Here is a 19,651-nt window from a genome sequence, read left to right as displayed (position 1 = left end):
GCAGACTCTTAAGACTAATTGTATATAATGATCTAATCAGAAACAGTACTCTGTAATTATCCATACATAACAGGATAACAAACAGAAAATTATTATTCAGAAATGTATATGGTGCAAAGTATCCCTTTAACATGCTCTTTTAGCCTCCACTACATTTTCTGTTTTCCAATCAGTTGTGCGTAGGACTCCAACTAAATCGTGTGATGTACTGTATGTGCTGTTTGAGATTTGCATAACTGAAGTTTTGAAAAGCTGTCAGTGATTGCCAAGCACCCTTCTACTAGACTACCCATGGGAATTGTTCTTTCTGCGCTTTGTTTCATAAGTGTAGTTTGTAGCCAAGAAGAAGGTGTTAACATGGAAACCAAAATATATAGTAATTTAAATAGAGCGCCTTATGAGTATGACTTTTACTGTGTCTGTGGACTTGGGAATGTCTTAAAACAATGCTGACATGGTTATTTTAAAAATGGTGGGAGGCATTACCCACCTTCTGTATATATTATATCATAACTATATTTTGTATTTTTTGTCCATTTTTATGTCTTAAATCCGGCTCCTGCCACTATAAGGAAACACTCTTAACACTGATCTTTATAGTGACTGAAAGGTCCTGCAGACAAGAAGATCCCCACAGTAAGGTTCAATTAAGACATTACTTGGTGTCTGTTTACTATATTCATGTATAGCTTGTACTTCTCTGTACAAGGCAGCTCTTTATAAGAGCACCTTAACCAGCATATAAATCTGAACCCTTATCGTGACCTGCGTGACTGCTGAAGGAGCCGTTTGGTTGATATTAGGTGATTTTAATCACAGGAAAGTGTAGAAGACTGCAGTTTAAAATGTTTGATGAGAAGGTGATTACCTATCAACCTGTGGCTCCCAATGGTTTGGAAGTTACTGAAGTGGCCCTCCACAAAATGTATTGCTGTGAAATTGTGGTTTACCTTTGGATTCTGTAGCAACATGGACATTGGTTTATTGATGTTCCTTATTAAATAAGTGGTGTTAGGAACAGAAAAAGCTTTCTTTGTTAAGATGCCAAGAAGCATTTGTACAACACAATGGATAAAAACAAATGCAGATCCTAACAAACAGAGCGCTGTAATCCAAAAACTAAAATAAATGACAGAGAGCTATCTGCTGTTGTTACGGAATCTAGTTCCTTTGAAAGTTTAAGGAAGCATTTTTCATCGGAAACGATGCAGGGATAAAGAATCGTCTTTGTTAAAAAAAGCTGTTGAGTTTCTTTATGCCAGTGAAGTCACTCATTTCAAAGAACGGAATCATGTGCCAGCAAGTATTTTGGCAAGTGTCTCCCATTCTGATAATTTGTCTATTTGTTCAGCAAAGTTATGTCTTGCCAAAAAAAGGATTGTCAACTTCATGTATGGAGCAGGATTGGAACACAAAATCAGACATTTGCAGCATGTAGCACAGAGTTTTATGGAAATGAGCTGCCCACCCTTATCTAAATGGAATTACTGACATTTACCTTAATTAGCAGTATAAAAAAAATAATTTTCTCACTTGCAAATCAGTCACAATGATCGTAACTACTGATATGATTATTACAGAAGGTGCTGGTTAAAATCCATAAGAAATACTGTCTGCCTTTTGAGACAACATATATGAAAATGCATGCACCTCCCATGCCATTTTTTTGTTTTTTGTTTTGTTTTTTCAGTTCCTGACTTTGGCGTAGGAGAGCTGCAGAACTCTGTAAACAAGATAGATCAACTGATCCAGGCAGACCGCAAAAGGAGACATGCCAAGAAAGACGACTACAATATCGAGGTGCTACTGGCGGTGGATGATTCGGTAGTGCGATTCCATGGGAAGGAACATGTACAAAACTATGTCCTAACGCTCATGAATATAGTAAGTTTAGATGATTGAAGAAAGGCAATTCATGTATCTTGGTCAGCAATTCAGGAATTTAGGAATGTAGAATGTATTTCACCCCATAAAACAAGCATGTGGGATCTCATTTGGCTCCTAAGCTATAAACCAAACAATTTTCACAGGGTTTAATTAAGAGTTGTTCTAATTTTCCTTTTGCACCGTACAATTGTGTGCTGGTTAGATTAGGATCTGATAAAAAATAGCTGTTGGCTGACTTTATTTCTTCTTGATTTATAAGATTGTTGGAAGTACAGTTTTCAATATCTGATCTTTATAAATGAATTATTGTTTTAAAGTAGATAATTAGCTATTTCTAATGGAAAAGAGTATCATTAACTATGTTACTGATTTTGTACTGATGGGTACTGGCAGTGCTGTTTTAAAATCATTTTAACTAAACTCTTAAATATTCCTCAAAAGCAGCCTTAAATTGCGAAAGAAGACACTTGCTGTAAGTTACATTACTTATCGGGTTCAATTTGGATTGAGTACTTTATGTTAAAACTCCTTTCCAGTCAGTAGACTTTGATTTTATATATTGTGGGTTCTCTAGCTTCTATTAGCTTAGCAAGTGAATCACAGAAGGACCAGTGTTGACGACCACAAACGTTAAAGCAGTTTCCACAAGCAGTAAAAACCCATGTGCTTTCTTATATTGGTACAAGCTGAGATAAGAGATATGGTGGTATATAATGACAAACCAAAAAATTCCAAGAAAACTGACTTGAAAGGCAGATTTCACTTTCTGGTATCCTTAGAAATGCATTGAGTTTACAATATGTATGTTTTTCAATGGAAATACAGCAGTATTCTCTTCAACAGCACTAACAGAAGAACAATAGAACCAAGTAGTGCCCACTTTTGGTAACCGCTTATGGGCTGCTTATAAAAAAACGTCAGTCTTGTTGTTAAGGGTTCCACCAGCTCCTGCCACCCTAATCAGATTAGTCTGAGAAAATCCTTCGAGTCAGATTTTCACAGGGAGCTTGTTTCGCTCTGTAACAGTTTAGGATTTGGCACCTGTAGGGCGGTCTGATTAGCAGCAGTAGGCCAATTACTGACTTGACTGGGGGTTGACAGGGAGGAAAGCACCACAAACTAAAGGGTCTGATTGTGCTCTATAGAGGTGGAATTTTAACACACATAACAAAAGAGAGATCTCAATGGATTTCAGCAAAGGCTATGTCAGCTGTTCTTTGCGGAAACTGAAAACCACACAATTTAGAGCTTTCCCCCTGTGTCATTACTGGAATTTGTATCCACAACTTCTGCCTGAAAGAATTAGCAAGTGCAATTTCTTAATGTTTCCAAAACAAAAATACATGTATCGTATGAATATGTTCTCATTTTCCCCATTTTTAGCACCTCGTCTTTTTCATGGAGCCCTTGGATTTCATGACTGTCATTTTAAGCTTAGGGCTTTCTTCACCCTGATGTGTCCTGATTGTGGACTGCACACCATTCATTTTCTCCCTTAATCTTAACTAATTGGCCTAAGGAGGTTGTAAGGCTGCACAGAGGTATTTGCTATCTCAATTAGATGCAACATCTCTGTACTTATGGAAACAGGCATTCACTAGTCCTTCAGCAAGTATTACAGATTGATAAAAACTTTGAGAAAACAAAGTACTGTACTTTTTAGTAAGTACTGTAGTTTTTTGAACATTAATCATTTTATACTGTTTCACTCCTTTGGCAGCAAGTTTCACTATTCCACCTAACACCACTTTCTTAGTGCATCAAAGCAAGGTGCCGTTTACCTCTTGTACAGGGTGAATCTACAGTGGTGAGGATGGTTAAACTGAGTACCAGAGTCACAGGGAAAATGTCTGGAAATGAAAGTTGTTGTGCTAATGTGCTAATGTGTAGGAAGCCAATCGTTTTGTGTGTTTCTCAAATGATCTGTCTACATATCTCTTAAAACACCATCTTTCACTAAAAAGTATATGTTTTCTGTGTATATTAAACAGGTTTAGATATTCTCATACAGTACTGTGCAAAAGTTTTAGGCAGGTGTGAAAAAATGTTGTAAAGTAAGAATGCTTTCAAAAACAGACATCTTAATAGTTTATATTTATCAATTAACAAAATGCAAAGTGAGTGAACAGAAGAAAAATCGACATCACCACCCTTTGGCTTCAAAACAGCATAAATTCTTCTAGGTACACTTGCACACAGTTTTTGAAGGAACTCGGCAGGTAGGTTGGCCCAAACATCTTGGAGAACCAACCACAGTTCTTCTGTGGATTTAGGCAACCTCAGTTGCTTCTCTCTCTTCATGTAATCCCAGACAGACTCGATGAAGTTGAGATCTGGGCTCTGTGGGGGCCATACCATCACTTCCAGGACTCCTTGTTCTTCTTTACACTGAAGATAGTTCTTAATGACTTTTGCTGTATGTTTGGGGTCATTGTCATGCTGCAGAATAAATTTGGGGCCAATCAGATGCCTCCCTGATGGTATTGCATGATGGATAAGTATCTGCCTGTACTTCTCAGCATTGAGGAGACCATTAATTCTGATGAAATCCCCAACTCCATTTGCAGAAATGCAGCCCCAAACTTGCAAGGAACCTCCACCATGCTTCACTGTTGCCTGCAGACACTCATTCGTGTACCGCTCTCCAGCCCTTCGGTGAACAAATTGCCTTCTACTACAGCCAAGTATTTCAAATTTTGACTCATCAGTCCAGAGCACCTGCTGCCATTTTTCTGCACCCCAGTTCCTGTGTTTTCTTGCATAGTTGAGTCGCTTGGCCTTGTTTCCACGTTGGAGGTATGGCTTTTTGGCTGCAAGTCTTCCATGAAGGCCACTTCTGACCAGACTTCTCCAGACAGTAGATGGGTGTACCTGGGTCCCACTGTTTTCTGCCAATTCTGAGCTGATGGCACTGCTGGACATCTTCCGATTGCAAAGGGAAGTAAGCATGATGTGTCTTTCATCTACTGCAGTAAGTTTCCTTGGCCGACCACTGCGTCTACGGTCGTCAACGTTGCCCTTTTCTTTGTGCTTCTTCAAAAGAGCTTGGACAGCACATCTGGCTTAAAATTTCTGCCTGGGAGAGACCTTGCTTATATAGTATAACTACCATGTGTCTTGTTGGTGTGCTCAGTCTTGTCATGGTGTATGACTTTTGACAGTAAACTGTCTTCAGCAACCTCACCTTGTTAGCTGAGTTTGGCTGTTCCTCACCCAGTTTTATTCCTCCTACACAGCTGTTTCTGTTTCAGTTAATGATTGTGTTTCAACCTACCTATTGAACTGATGATCATTAACGCCTGTTTGAAGGCAAAGGGTGGTCACACCAAATATGGATTTGATTTAGATTTTTCTTCTGTTCACTCACTTTGCATTTAGTTAATTGAAAATATAATCTATTAACATGTCTATTTTTGAAAGCATTCTTACTTTACAGCATTTTTTCACACCTGTCTAAAACTTTTGCACAGACTTGTGCATAGACTTGATTAAAATGTCAAAAACAATATTCTCTGTATCAATAAAAGTGTTTGTACCCACTTCCCCATAACGTTTAAAAAAAATACAAAACAACCGAGCATTTTACCGTGAAAATAATAACTTCATTAAACTTGAGCCTACATAGAATAAACGCTTATATTTGCTTATTTGCTTATGCCACAGTATGACATGACACATTTTTGAAAGGAAATAAACATTTGGCAAGTAGTTATTTTAACTCTGCATAAACATAAATTATACTGACAAAATAATGTTTTTAAAATATATATTTTTGTTAAACACAAACACGGCAAGCTCTTTGCTTTAAATAAAGTGTATTTATACAAAAACTTAAACGTACATTTACACTTCGATAAATAAGACGACAAATGTCACTTTCTTAAAAAGAAAACTAATGTCTGTAATACACTTCGATAAAGATGATGTCAAACGTCACATTTGTAAACAAAAAAAATACAGTCTGCAATACCTGTTTTTGTTTCTTAAAATACAAATGGCATCCTGTAAAATCTTGGATAAATCTCCACAGAACCTTGGCTTTAAGTTCTAAAATTCGCGCGTGTACAGAAAGGCTCAAAAAGGCGAACGCTAACTTATTTCACGGCTAACTTATTTCACGGCTAACTTATTTCCCGTGACACCAGTACTCATTTTTATTTTCCAACCTAGGTACAAAGGATACATGACAAAACTCCTGTTCCTATTCAAACAAACAAAAAAAAAACTAAATGTGTTTACTAATTTAGCTATCACGTTTGATGATTTTTTTTTTTTTTTTTTTTTTAAACTAGGATGTTAACGTTTTGTCTTTGTAAACTGTAATTGTTAACACTAGGCCTACTGACAAAATAATAGTAGACCTTGCAATACTACAGTAATATTGTATGATGTCATTAGAATATATTACTAAAACATTTTAATTTCGATTAAAGATTGACAACATTTTGACGTGTAAAACCTTTTAATATACAGTAAATAAATACTAGCGCTCACACATCAATTACATCTGATTAACACCAACATTTTTACAGGCAGAAAAACTAGGCCTAGTGTAGAGAGAGACATAAGTTACAGTATAACTGAACACTTTGCATCGCACACATATATTTTACAGACTAAAAAGAAATAAATAAAAAAGAAAGTAGTGTGTGAACATTTTACCATACGATCTGGCAAATAAAATGACCAGATAGAAAACGTTGATTCATGTAGTTAACCTCCCCTTTAATCAAACTGCTGCCATGCCTTCCTTTTGCCTTACTGCGCTTGTGCGATCCACGTTTTCCCCGGTCTACTAATTCCCTGTTCGTTACTGGTTATACAGCTGTATTTCACTCACTGATACTTCACATTTTATTTCCATTCTTTTTTTTATTGTCAGCTCTAAAAAAATGGCATTTATTAGACAATTTATGTTAAAAAGCATGTGTGTGGCCAACCAATTTCATTCTTTGAAAAATAAATGGGTCTTTAAGCTGGTCTGTTTGACAGATTTGTTGGCTTATGCCAAGATAAGGTAGTCTTGCCAGCCAGAGGCGGGTGGCGGTTCTTAGGTCGGCCAGGGTGTCCTCGGCTCACCACGCACCAGCGACCCCTGTGGTTTGGCTGGGCGCCTGCCTGTAAGCTGTCCAGATCTGCATTATCCTCCGGTGCTGTAGCTCTGAGGTGGCTGCATGATGAGCCTGCAGTGTGAGAAAGAAGTGGGTGGCTGACGGTACACGCTTCAGAGGGCAGTGTGTGTTCATCTTCACTTCTCCCGAGTCAGCGCAGGGGTAGTAGCGGTGAGCTGAGCCTAAAAATAATTGGACATTCTAAATTGGGAGAAAATAATTTTAAAAAATAATTGCCGACTACTCAGTTAAAAAAAAAAAGCATTTAAAGTTGTAATAATCAAGGCTTTAGAAACATAATTTCTTACTTCTCATTAGCACAACAACAATCTCACAAGTTCTTTACCTTTTACTGCAGATCTTTTAGATTCACAGGCTTTATTTTCCCATTTATCCTGCCACAACACTGTAAGTACTGTAGGATGATAAACATTCAGTTTCTTGTTCGACTTCAATTCTTGTGTTGCAGGTACCCAAATTAAGCCTGCCCACTAATGTTTTATGCTTGCAAAACTCAGTGGGGTCAGGTGCTAATGAAAATTTGAATTGAAGAGCTTTGCGGATATTGGGCTAGATTATCAAAGCTAAAATCATCATTAGATAATTTTTTTTATCTCAAAGGATAAAACCACTATTTACGATTCTAAAAACTTCAGAATACTCACAAGCACCTAAATTAAACACATCTTTATTTCTGGTTTGGAAACTCTATTGGATGTGTTTCACTAGCTGAAAAAAACAACAAAAACAAACTATAACAATTTTGAGTAAATAGCTCTGAAAATCAAGAGTTTAGCAAGAGAAATGGGCTTCACCCAAGTTATTGGGTTCCTAAATTAACTTAGTTAGTAAAATGTATATTTCTAATACAGAAATCAGATTTGTGCTTTGACCACAGACCACATGCTTTATGTAGTTCTATAAAAATGTATTTGACCCAAAATTACTGGCTCCAGGTTAACAAAATGCTGATGTTAGTGTTTCATTGTCCTGTTCTTTTATGAAAATAATTTCCACTAATAAAAATGTACCACAGGGTTGGGACTGATTTACAACAGTGGAGAATGCAGAATGAACTATTATTTCCTAAGCAGCTTATCTTGAGAGACAATAAAGTGACTCTTAACTGCAGTGAACATGTTAATACCAGTGAAGACCAAACCTTTAAATCAAACAGAATGGGAGTTCCCTGCGCCTGAACCAAGACATGATATAGAAATATTGAAGCGTTTATACAAAACTACAAGTCATACTGGACTACGTGTTCTGAAGTAAGCACACTATTCCTCTGCTGGAGTGTACACCACACTGTTAGTGTAAGCAGTAGGAATTAAGATACGACTCTCACTCAAAACCAGTTTGAGCCTCTTTAGGCTTTTGACATGTAACTAAATTCAGGTTCTTTATGACTATAGTGAAACTTTAATTAACTAAATGGAGGATGAATTAGTGGTTGCTTAAAGCTACCTATAAAGTGTCTGTCTGTGCCTAACTGTGTGTTGTTGAATTTCTATCCGCCATGACTTGGTCTGTCTTCCACACCCCTTGAGGAAGAATAATGAAGTATGCAGAGTCCAGATCAAGCTTCTCTGGGGAAAGCTTCTGTCAATGTCAGCCTTCCTCTCTGATTTTTCTACTACTGCTTCATTGTGTATTTTACTACTGCTGCTCCTTCATATGTGGACATATAATCAGCTTCCGATTCCCCTTTTCAATGTCAATACAGCCTTTGTCTATTCTATAACCCTTTTACAATGTAAAGAAAATTGTGACTTGGTCTCTTCAGTGAAATAACTAACTTCATGCTTGTGTTTTTGTTTTAGGTTAACGTTTGCATCACAGTTGTATACACAGAGGGGGTCATGAGAAGGGGTGGGGGTCCTTTTTACTTAAAACAGTTTATTTTGCATTTTCATTTTGCAGATGATTGAAGCCAAACTTAATAGGTCATACAGTGGTAGCTTTTCAAAATCTTTGTAATATAAGTTAGTGTAATAGGCACACCTAAGCCTAGATTCCACATCATATTGCCTAATGTTTCTTACAGGTGGCTGAAATTTACCATGACGAGTCCTTGGGAACCCATATCAACATTGTGCTTGTCCGTATGATTATGGTGGGATATCGCCAGGTAAGTTTTAATTTACATTAAATAGTATATGTAGAATTAGCTACTATTGGTTGCAGTGAATTCAAATCATGTATATTTTTCTGCATTTATGTCTATATTTGAATAATTTTTCAGATTTCCACACAGCTGTATTATTCTGCTTGTTTCCTGTTGAGAAAGTTGTCCTCAACTGAATCGTTATAATAAAGTGGCATCACATGCCATTTAAAGATATTGTTTGATTGGGATTAAGGGCTAGATTCTAGATGTACAATTCTGAAGTTGTTTATGTATGGATTGGCACCTAAATAGTTTCAAGAACCTAGGCCAAATAAAAACAAACAAGAATTAAACTTTTCACAACAATAAAATCAATTGTCAATTGGATTTTACATTTGTTGTTACTTTAAGTCAATAACACAGCGAAAGCTTTGTGATTGTCCCTTGATACAACTCAAGAACAGGTTTCGGAGGTCACAAGACCAGATCAGCTCTAATAAGTCAGTCTGTTTCTCTCATTAAGAACAGAATCATTTGGCAGAGAAGTGTGATACAGACATATTGTACTATATATATATACTATATACTATATATACTGTACATTCAGACCACTAGCAGGAGGAACACCATTGTAAAATAAACCTGATATTGCTTCTTTTTAGATATTACATCAATAATGAACGGGAAAAGTACTAAAAAGCAAAGGAGAGTATTATTCTGTAGGCTAGTGGAATCTTTCCTTTTATTTCATTAGTGAATACAATAGAAATCAGCAGGCTCTGCTATGAGCAGTTCAGTTGGGAGTGTGTGTTTACTTGGATGTAGACTGAGATGGATAGGGCACCCTGAGGGTAAAGCGAGCACAAGACCTGTTAGAGTCTATCTTACAGAATAAACTAAAATACTTTGAAGACTTTGACTCACTGCCAGCCAGCACTGTTGACTTTTGCTTTTCACTGGCAAACATCAAAGTCAACTTTGCAAACTTGGCCTTAAACTGTTAACTGGACTGATAGGTTTCTCAAGCTTATGGTTTATATGATTCCTTTATACTTTTGTGGCTAAAATCTGTTGTAGAATCAGGTATGTAGTGGCTTGCTCATTTGTGAAATACTGCAGATTTTATATGCATTCTAAAAGTGAAAGCTAGGACTTTTCACATTGTGTTTATTTAAAGAGTGACATAACTGTATTTGAATAAAAATGTATTTAATTCAGACTAAACTACTCATCTGGGTTTTTTTTGTTTTAGTTTTTTTGTATTATTACCTCGAATGTGACAAAAATCAGATATCTGTGTTGTTAATGTTTAAGTAAGGATTTCTAGTAAAACAATATACCCTGTTATTCAGAAATGTCTGCATTTACAATTAAAATCGCTGGCTATTTTGAAAACTTTAAAGTATGAGTCTAGTTTAATTCAAGCTGCAGGAAATGGATGGGTTGAAACACTTAGTATGGAAGGAGTTAATGTTCCCTCTATGGATGATCAGACAATCACAGATGCTATAATTGTGGATTTGGTCCATTGCTGGAGGCAGTTTTACAGAGTGGTGATGCCTCTAAAATATCAAGTCAAATATAGAAAACAGTTTAAGAATCACAATACAGGCATGATAGATAAGTGACATTTGGAGGTTACCTGCATTTAATTAAACTGAAATTTACATACAGTTTTTTGTTTTGGAGGTATATCCTCTTAAACTAATCCTTCTTTTGAGAAAATTAAAGTCTGGTTACAGGCTGTGTTTAAAAATCCAATTGGGACTTGAAATGCCAAGCATAAAAGTGTCACCAGGACTCTGAACCACTGTGGCAGCACACACAAAAACAGATTTAAGTCATTTTATATTTGATCATGATCTAAGTCCATCTTGTGTAGGTCAAAGCAACACATTAATCCATGTTGCCCCCCAAAGCCAGTTTTACACAGATCATTGTTAAGGGAGTCAAGTGGACCACCAGTCAAGTGGACTCCCTTCCTCCCCCGAGCTTCTGCACTTGAGGATTAGGGTTTCCACTTAACGTCTACAGTACCTCACTGCATGCCAAAATAAGTTGAAACACATATCATCAAATGTATACGTGTACTGTAAAGCCCTGACCTATCACACATGGAGTCTGTGAGCTACAAGAACTACAGTATGTATGATTCACCCATCCCCCCCAACTCAATTAATTTCCCGGCTGTGGGAACTCTGGAGCAGACTGACGCATGACTACCCGCTGTGATTTAAGACGGGCAATCGCTTCAGATTATGGTACACTGGAGTGGCAAATGTATAAAGCAACAGGAGAAATGGAGCAGTATTTAGGTTGCCCCAAAAGGCCAGACCTGTCACGTGACATCAGGAGGTTAGATCACCTCTGAAGTTCAAAGACACCATAGTTCCTTGCAGATTTTTTTCCAGAGCTCATACTGTGATGGATGAGTTTCTCAGGCTGGCGAGATCAGAGGAAGGACACTCCTATAAATTCCAATGGGACTGAGCACACATGGGCCTTCCTGACATTGAGTTAAAGCTCACCTACTGAATGTCAGGAAGACCAAGATCAAAGACACCAACACAAATCTGTCAGTGACCAAATGCGCTCCCAGGAGATTAATTGTCACAGTACAGCTTTGGCAAGTATTTAGGACTAATAGAAATGTTGGCTATCTTTTCAGTTGTTTTTTTTTTTCATCCAGAGCTATTGAGGAATAATATGTCAACAGACATTTTACAAAACATGTAGCAGTGGAAATGGGTTATAGAATTCCAAACAACTGCTAGCAAAAGTTAAGAAATGACGTATTCCAACCAGCCTTGAATAGGGAAGTCATGTGAAAAATGTCTTTTAGTAACTGTTTTTCTATCAACTCAGTTTACATGGTTGCCTGCTGGGTGCTATTTTTGTTCGACTGTCACTCTGCACACGATAAATCGAGAGAGGTCAGATGTGCATTGCTCCCTTAAACAAAACAAAGCAAGGCCTAGCAGTTTGAATGCTTAAGTTAACAACAGAGCTTGATAGAAAGCATTGCTCTGGTATTTCTGTTGATTAATGTACATGGGAAAATATGCTATAGAATATAAAAAAAAAAGTCAAGTTACACCTATTCATAATAAACATATTTCTGAGGTCAAGTACCTAAGTAATACTAGCATGCTGAATGAGAGACAAGAATGAAGGTCGAGTTCTTCATTCCACTGGTCACTATTTTGTCTAAAATGTCTCATAATGGACAGTTCAGTGGATGTTCAGTATGATATTAAACTGCAGGAAACAGATAGTTGGGAAAAGTGTAAGATAAGTGGAAAGTTAACCAGATTCCTCTTTAAAGAATAAGTAGCGGTGTTCTGAAAAATATAGCGTTACCCGTCCCCAGCTGTTTAAATAACACACCTGCATTTTTTATTTTCATTGTTAACATCCTGACAACTTTTTACCCTTCTAACTTTAAAGTCTGTTTCAAAGCTCTTTTCAAAATGGCTGCCTAATGCACTAATATTGTAAAGATTATTGGCCACATTGTCAAACAAGTAACACACCAATCCATGATGTGGTACGGAACAGAAAAGCCAGAGCACTCGTTGTCATTTTTTTTCCTTTAATCACTCTTCCTGCAGTGATTTAGAGGAAAGATTTCAAACCCCAGTGAACTAGAGCAGCCATTTTGATTATATTATAAAATTATAAGTGCAAAAAAGTTGTCAGGATGTAAACAATGAAAAGAGAAATTACAGGTTCATTGTTTAGTTTAGCAACACATTGAGACGTATAATGCTATATTTTTCGGAACCCCGCTACTTACTCTTAAAGGAATTATAAAACAGTGGGTGTTTTTCATGGTGATCTGCTGACAGAAAAGAGAAATACGTAATCATTTTAGGACAGATGCTTCGTTAGTGATGTTTTTGAGTTTATTGGCAGAACAATTTGTCATCACTACAGCCAATAAGAAAGCACACATTGTCATAGTCAACAGCCATTCATCAATGCAGAGGAATCAATAAGCAGCTGACCTTTAAGGAATAGTATTGTGTTGGAACTTTTTCTGTTTGTGGAAATGTTTTTTAACTTGTAATTATGTAAGTAGGTGCTTTGAAATTGTTTCCCTTTCACAGTCAAGGAGACTCTTTTACTCCCAAATGCGTCTCTTTTAACCCTTTGCAGACTGTGAAAATTCTACCCTTATTTAGACGTGACCTGACTGTAGGGTGTGTATCAGTTCAAAGTATACAGTATTATACCTTTCTAAAAGGTCAACAGATTTTTAAGAAAACCAGCGTTCACTGTATGACGTATACCCTATGTAAAAAAAAAATTAAAAAAAAAAAAAAAAAAACTTTTAAAATTAACTTAAACAAAAAATCCTTTAGAAATGTCCTCATAAGTGCATTTTAGTTCCAATCTTAAAAAAAAAAAAAATCGTGGTAGCCACAACCCTGACGAACTACGATCTAAAAGAATTTTACAAATATCATGCATGGTTTTGATTTTACACAGAATTGTTTGATGGGTGCGCAGGCTCATCTACTTCAGATTCTTTTCTAGAATCATTGTGAATAAGTTTGTTGTCTGAGAGATGATTTTCCCCTTCTGTCATACCATCAGTATCTTCTTATTATTTTGTTTTCTTTCAGGTTGGTAAGCCTTCTTGGTTAAGTAGAGAGATTTAGTATGGTTTCCAGTAATTTATGCGCTTTGAAGCCATGGTATATGGTAAGCGAAACCATAGCTACTGAAATGGCTTGGGGCTTTAGTGAAATGTGTTTTGATTGGAGAATCATCCCTGAAGTTTCTCCTATGGCTATATCACTACAGAAAATATTTTGTTAATTTCTTTATAAAATTTTGGGCAATTTAGAATGATTTCAGGTAAGTTTTGTACTTTTGATCACCGAATCTCTTATCAGAAAACAAAAAACGATGCTAAAAAATAACTGTGTTTTGGTTGAATGTCTGAAGTCTGGCAAAGGCTTTTATGCTAATTTGAAATTATATCATTGATTTCATTTGATTGAAATTATAATTTGGCATGCAGAACAAAAAAGCAGTAAGTACAGGTTTTAGAAACAATTAAGAAGTTACACATATAACCCAATTATCTTCTTTCTTACAAACTCAGCTTGGGGTCACCTATGCTTCCTATGAGTTTTGTAAATCTACTTTGGTTTCCTCCTGCAGTCTATCAGCCTGATTGAACAAGGGAACCCTTCGCGAAGCCTCGAACAGGTCTGCCGATGGGCTCATTCTCAGCAACGCTCTGAGCCCGACCATGCAGAATACCATGACCATGCCATCTTCCTGACAAGGCAAGATTTTGGTCCCGCAGGTATGCAAGGTACTGTATTTTTCTCGATCGAGGCCTGTGCAGTACTGCAGACTGATTAGTATCTGCTTCTGTTCACGAAGGTTGGCTTCAAGTCTCACTCAGGTAAGGCTTCTGGAAATGTACTGTTTGCCATGGTGGAGTCATCTGTATTTTGGAGAATTGAATCTCCATTGAAACATCTCAACTCAGCAATCAGTTGTTGGCTGTTGTAGATGCCTTCAAGTAATTTTCCAGCACCTTGCTGACTGGGCATTGATGTCAATCACTAGAGAACTTTATTTTTATATTTTTATTAAAAAAAATGTAAGGGTTTGGCATGTAGAGGAAAACAAAAACATATTACAGTATACTACATCTATGGCCAAACATTTTGCATCACCTAGAATTTTAGGATTGAAACATAATAAAATTAAATAAAAACTGTATGAACATAATTAAAGAAACTACAAAATCGTATCACAAAAGTCTAGTAATTGTAGTACAGTATTTTATGTTGGATTATGAACTGTCACATTTTTCGATTTTTGCCAGTTTTTCGTTAAGTATGTGGAAAACTACAACGTATTATGTAATTCAACATGTTAATGTAACATTATTCAACAGATTTCATTCGATTTCATTCTATAGGGTGATGCAAAACTTTTGGCCATGGCTGCAGTTTAGCATTGCAATGTCCAAACTGGTATTTTCCAAATTTATTTATTCTGTTGGTGTTGTCTTTTCTTATGCTGTTTGCAGTATCTTTGCTTACTTGTAATTTCATCTTTTAATTTTTGCTGCATGATTTGTGTTGCCCTGTGTAAAATTGGTAAAAAGAATTGCTTGCTAATAACTCCAGAACCTGCAGACACCAAGATAAAAATGGTTCATTTTAACATCAAAGGTTAATTAAACATCATTGTATAACTAATAAGTTATCTCACATTTTTTATAATTTTATTGCCTAGTTTTTAATTCTCTATTCACCCATAATATTTCAAAACATTCCTTTCTGAAGATTCGAGATACACATTTTGAATACTTTAACTTGTTTTTGTTGCACGGAAAATGTTGCCATAGTTTCAGCTGTATTTTGGTCATAACAGCCCTGTCTCCAGGACAGTTTAGATTTGCCTTGCCCTCTGCTCCAAAGGAGCAGCCATTTGGGCAGGAATGTAAATATTACACTAATGAGCGAAACTAGTATAGAGGGGAAATGTGTCACATATTTTTACGTCAACAAGATAGTCAATGGTGTAATAATTTAATTGTGTTTGATATATCACATTGGGAGTGAAAAAAAAGACCCTGCAATGATCTAAGGGTAACTTATTCAGGGTTGATGGTTGACTGCCATCCAATTTGAGTTTTATGCAGAAACCTAGTAACTTGTGGCTGGGAACACATTTCGTGGTAGGAATGCAGCCACTTCCTCATAATTCTGTTTCAAATTAAATCACATAGAAAACAATCTGTTCTCCATATGGCATATTGTATACATTAACTCAGGAAAATATGGCTAATGATGCAACATGTTTCAGATGTCCAAGTGGTGTTAGTTATTTAGAGTCCATAATTGAGCAACTTAGAGCATAAGACTCCAAAATCATTTTCACATTTTGTAGTGATTTTCATATGGGCTTGTGAAAGGCCTGGTCTAGATTATAACATTATTTAGACAACATGCTATTTTATATTTGTTTTGAACAGTGCTGGTAAGGTACTGGCTCCGGTGTTATGTAAATGAAGACATAGTCTGACCTCTTGTCATTTTGAGCATTGCATTGCTGAGTCACACAATGAAACTCCATTAACTTACAGGTACAGCTAGAATTGTCAGGCTCTCTTAAAAATAGCATATTGATTACAATTCTGTAAAGGGAACTGAATTCCTTATCAAAACTAAAAGCAGAATGAGTTGTATGGAACAAAATCTACTGGAGATTTACTAACAATTTATTTTTGTTAACAAAAACACCATTCTAGTTAGTTTTGCAAATAACATGCCCTTGTAGATATTGTATAATTTTGTAACATCAAAGTGCTCTGTTGGAGCTCAGGTAGTGGTTAGTTTTTCAGTAGGTACTGGCGTTCATCCTGTTATTTTAGCACTTAAATGTTTGGTGTCACTTGGTGTTCACTGAGTTTATACTGCTCCACTAGAGGCTTATGTGCTGTTGGCTTGTAATTGTACTTATATTGGTACTTACTGCTTTTTTGTTCTGCATGCCAAAGTTCTTCAAATGGTCAGAAAGCATGAAATGTGTTCAATGACAAAAAACAAAGAAATGTGCTTCTGGGCCACAGTATGCTAAGCTGAATCACTGCACACAACTTGATCGAGTCTAGTACACAATATGTTTTGTGATGGAAATAATGTGTTTAAAAGAGGTTTTTTTTTTTCCAATTACTGTTGTTTTTAACTGTTGTGCCATGTGGGGTTGGCAGGGTTAAACAAAAGCCCTATAGTGTTCAGTTAGGTTGTTTTGTGGGGTTCAGTTGTTTAAAAAATAAGTAATTTCTAGCAATTACAGTAGTTGCTCTTCTTAAAATAAAGACAGTGCTATATTATTGAACTATTGTTAGCATTTATGTATATCACTACACTGCCTGTCCACTTTTTTTCTGGCCTTTCACATCATTATCGCATCCTTGACACAACATGGCCTAGACTCTAGGGATGTTAATTCAGTCAGTCAGTTAATATTTCAGACTTGACTAGCCTGCCTAACCATCTTTTCCCTGTCCATCACTAATTGTTTACATCCACAGCTGTCTTACTTGGCAACCACTTTACCCTTTCATTCTACTGATACACTGTGATGACAATGTCTTGGAGCAAGTTTGCAAACATGATTGTCTTTGCTACTGTGGCACCTGCTCAATGTGCACCCACGACTATCATGCATATTTTGAATGCTGTTAGATCTTTGCCTTTCCCTCATTTCTGATAGACTGTTTGTACTCCTGCCACAGCTTTATAGTGCTACAGGGATCATATATCACTTCACACGATCAACCTAATTTCCATCTGATTCATACGACGTCAAATCCAATCAGGTAGTTCTGAATAAAGTGGCCAAGCAGTGTGTATTCAAAGTTTACAAATAACAGGATTATAATATAGTATAGTGCCAGTTGATGTAGTGCTGTAACTTAAGTCACCAAATGAAGGGCAACAGGACGAGGGCTTCTGTTACCTTTGACAAAGAAATTCAGTCCTTATGAGTTTTTGCAGGTTTGGGCTGTCTGAAGACTTGCCGCTCAGTAAAAAACAGTTTTTTTTTTTTTTTTTTTTTACTTTTCTAACTTGTAATCTCAAATTCCTTGTGGAGGGGGGGTGATACTCTCTGAGTTTTATCATTGATTTCCATTATTTGTGTCTCACTCAGGTTACGCTCCTGTGACAGGCATGTGTCATCCCTTAAGAAGCTGCACACTCAACCATGAAGATGGCTTCTCCTCTGCGTTCGTAGTGGCCCATGAGACTGGCCATGTGTAAGTTCAGAATACACTGTCCATACTAATTGCAGACTTTCTTTAAACACACCTTACTTTTTTTGTGGTTTGTATATCCCAGGGTACTCATTTCAGACTGTCTAAACACACAATGATAAAACTCATGACTCAAAATTCTGATTTAAAATATCATTGTTAACCACTGGCTTTTGTTCCAGAAGGATTGAACTTTCTACATTGGTTATATATGGCATTTTTACTACTTTGATTTAAAAAAAATAAGTAAAAAAATAAAAAAAGTCTGGTTTGACAATGTTGAAACACAACAACAGAAATGAAATATATGAATAAGGTAATCAATTACTTTGGGTTTTTAGCAAGTATGTTTGTTAAAATCAACTAAGTTCTCCAGAGGTTTTAAATCTACATGTCTTAAAGTAATTTTCTCTGCTCATGATAAGCATATATTAAGAATCTCCATTCATTATAGGCATCTGAAATGTGTGGTTTTGAAAGAAGGACATGTTTTAGCAAACATGTATTTTTATACCTGAACCTAGTAACATGTGTCTGTTTTAAAATTGGAATGCATGTTTGCTTCAACACGTGTTTCTTTAAAAACGGCACATTTGAGACCAATATGATTCATGTAATTGTTTTGTTTGCTACAATTACTTCAAAATGTCCCGCCACAGACCTATTTGCAGCAAGCTGATCCTGGCCCCAAGAAAAGGGTTATTATGGTACAGATAAGACAGTAGCTTGGGAGAGGTTGGGATGGATAGAGTTTCATTTTTTTTAACAAACAGTTTTATAACCATACACCTACTGTACTGCAACAAAGAAATGGTTCCGTTTTTGAATGGCAATGATCACTGAAAGCTAATAAAGCCATTTCCAGATTAGTTCATTACATACCAGTAAGCATAGTTTTCGCATATAGCCCGATCCAATTATAGTGCTGTGTTTTTATTTGTTTGTTTTACTAATACTGGTTGATTGTAATGGTAGTTATTTTAGTTTTCAACAATATGAGAATTCTGTGATTCCATTGAGTCAAGGCATTGTCATAGAAAGAATCGGAATTGACTAAGTTCATAGAACATTGGGTAGAAAAAAAAGTTTCTACAAAGTTGTACCCACATTTTTTTTTAATGGTGAACTGCATTTGCTTTGCTTTAAAATGGTTCCCTGTGCTGTAAAGAATCAATGTGTTTTACAGACTCTCTTTAAGAATGCCTATTGATTTCCACATGTGCAACTGACATTTTGTAAACATTGGCTCAAGAGCACCACCCATAGGAAAGAGCCATATCCATGGGTGTTAAACCAGATCTGTTTAGTCAAAGTGAGTCAAATCTTCAGAGCAGCTTTATTCAGAAGAATTATTTACAAAATAAAATGTTAGCTTCTCACTAATTTGTTTTACCTACTGTTTAGTTTAATACCTATAGCTGAAAATGCATTGCTAATAGAATATAAGAAACATATTGTACAAGAAACATATGGTTCTTTCAGTACATATTATAAAATCATATCCATCCAATATACAAATCGGCTCATTAGTATCTTAACCAACTGCCGAAAACAATTTTACAAATGAAGACTTTTACTGTTTTCTTATTGCAGTCTAAATCAAATTTATTGGGGCTTTCTGCCAGAAATCATGAATAGAAGTAACAGTTCAAATTTCGCTAATCCAGCCTGTGAATAAGGAGTTACTGCTATAACTTACTCAATGTTGGTGCCAACACTGGGCTTGTGCTCAGAATGTAAGCTAATCTG

General features: G+C 36.3%; 1 protein-coding gene across 7 annotated transcripts in view; it reads left to right on the top strand.

Annotated features, from left to right (window-relative positions):
- The window catches only part of LOC121322252 (A disintegrin and metalloproteinase with thrombospondin motifs 3-like), a 59,095-nt gene that overhangs the window by 26,689 nt on the left and 12,755 nt on the right, over nt 1-19,651 (top strand). For 5 of the 7 annotated variants that reach the window (XM_041261942.1, XM_041261940.1, XM_041261938.1 and 2 more), the window contains 4 exons: nt 1,691-1,884; nt 9,046-9,129; nt 14,281-14,437; nt 17,800-17,905. In XM_041261942.1, the coding sequence (XP_041117876.1) occupies nt 1,691-1,884; nt 9,046-9,129; nt 14,281-14,437; nt 17,800-17,905 (541 nt within the window). The remainder of the gene's footprint in view (nt 1-1,690; nt 1,885-9,045; nt 9,130-14,280; nt 14,438-17,799; nt 17,906-19,651) is intronic. The other 2 variants (XM_041261941.1, XM_041261937.1) reach the window with 1 other exon arrangement.

This window comes from Polyodon spathula, chromosome 10 (genome assembly GCF_017654505.1).
Source record: "Polyodon spathula isolate WHYD16114869_AA chromosome 10, ASM1765450v1, whole genome shotgun sequence".
NCBI lineage: Eukaryota > Metazoa > Chordata > Actinopteri > Acipenseriformes > Polyodontidae > Polyodon > Polyodon spathula.
Note: the sequence above shows the minus strand (reverse complement) of the source record. Positions and strands in the feature narration are given on the sequence as shown.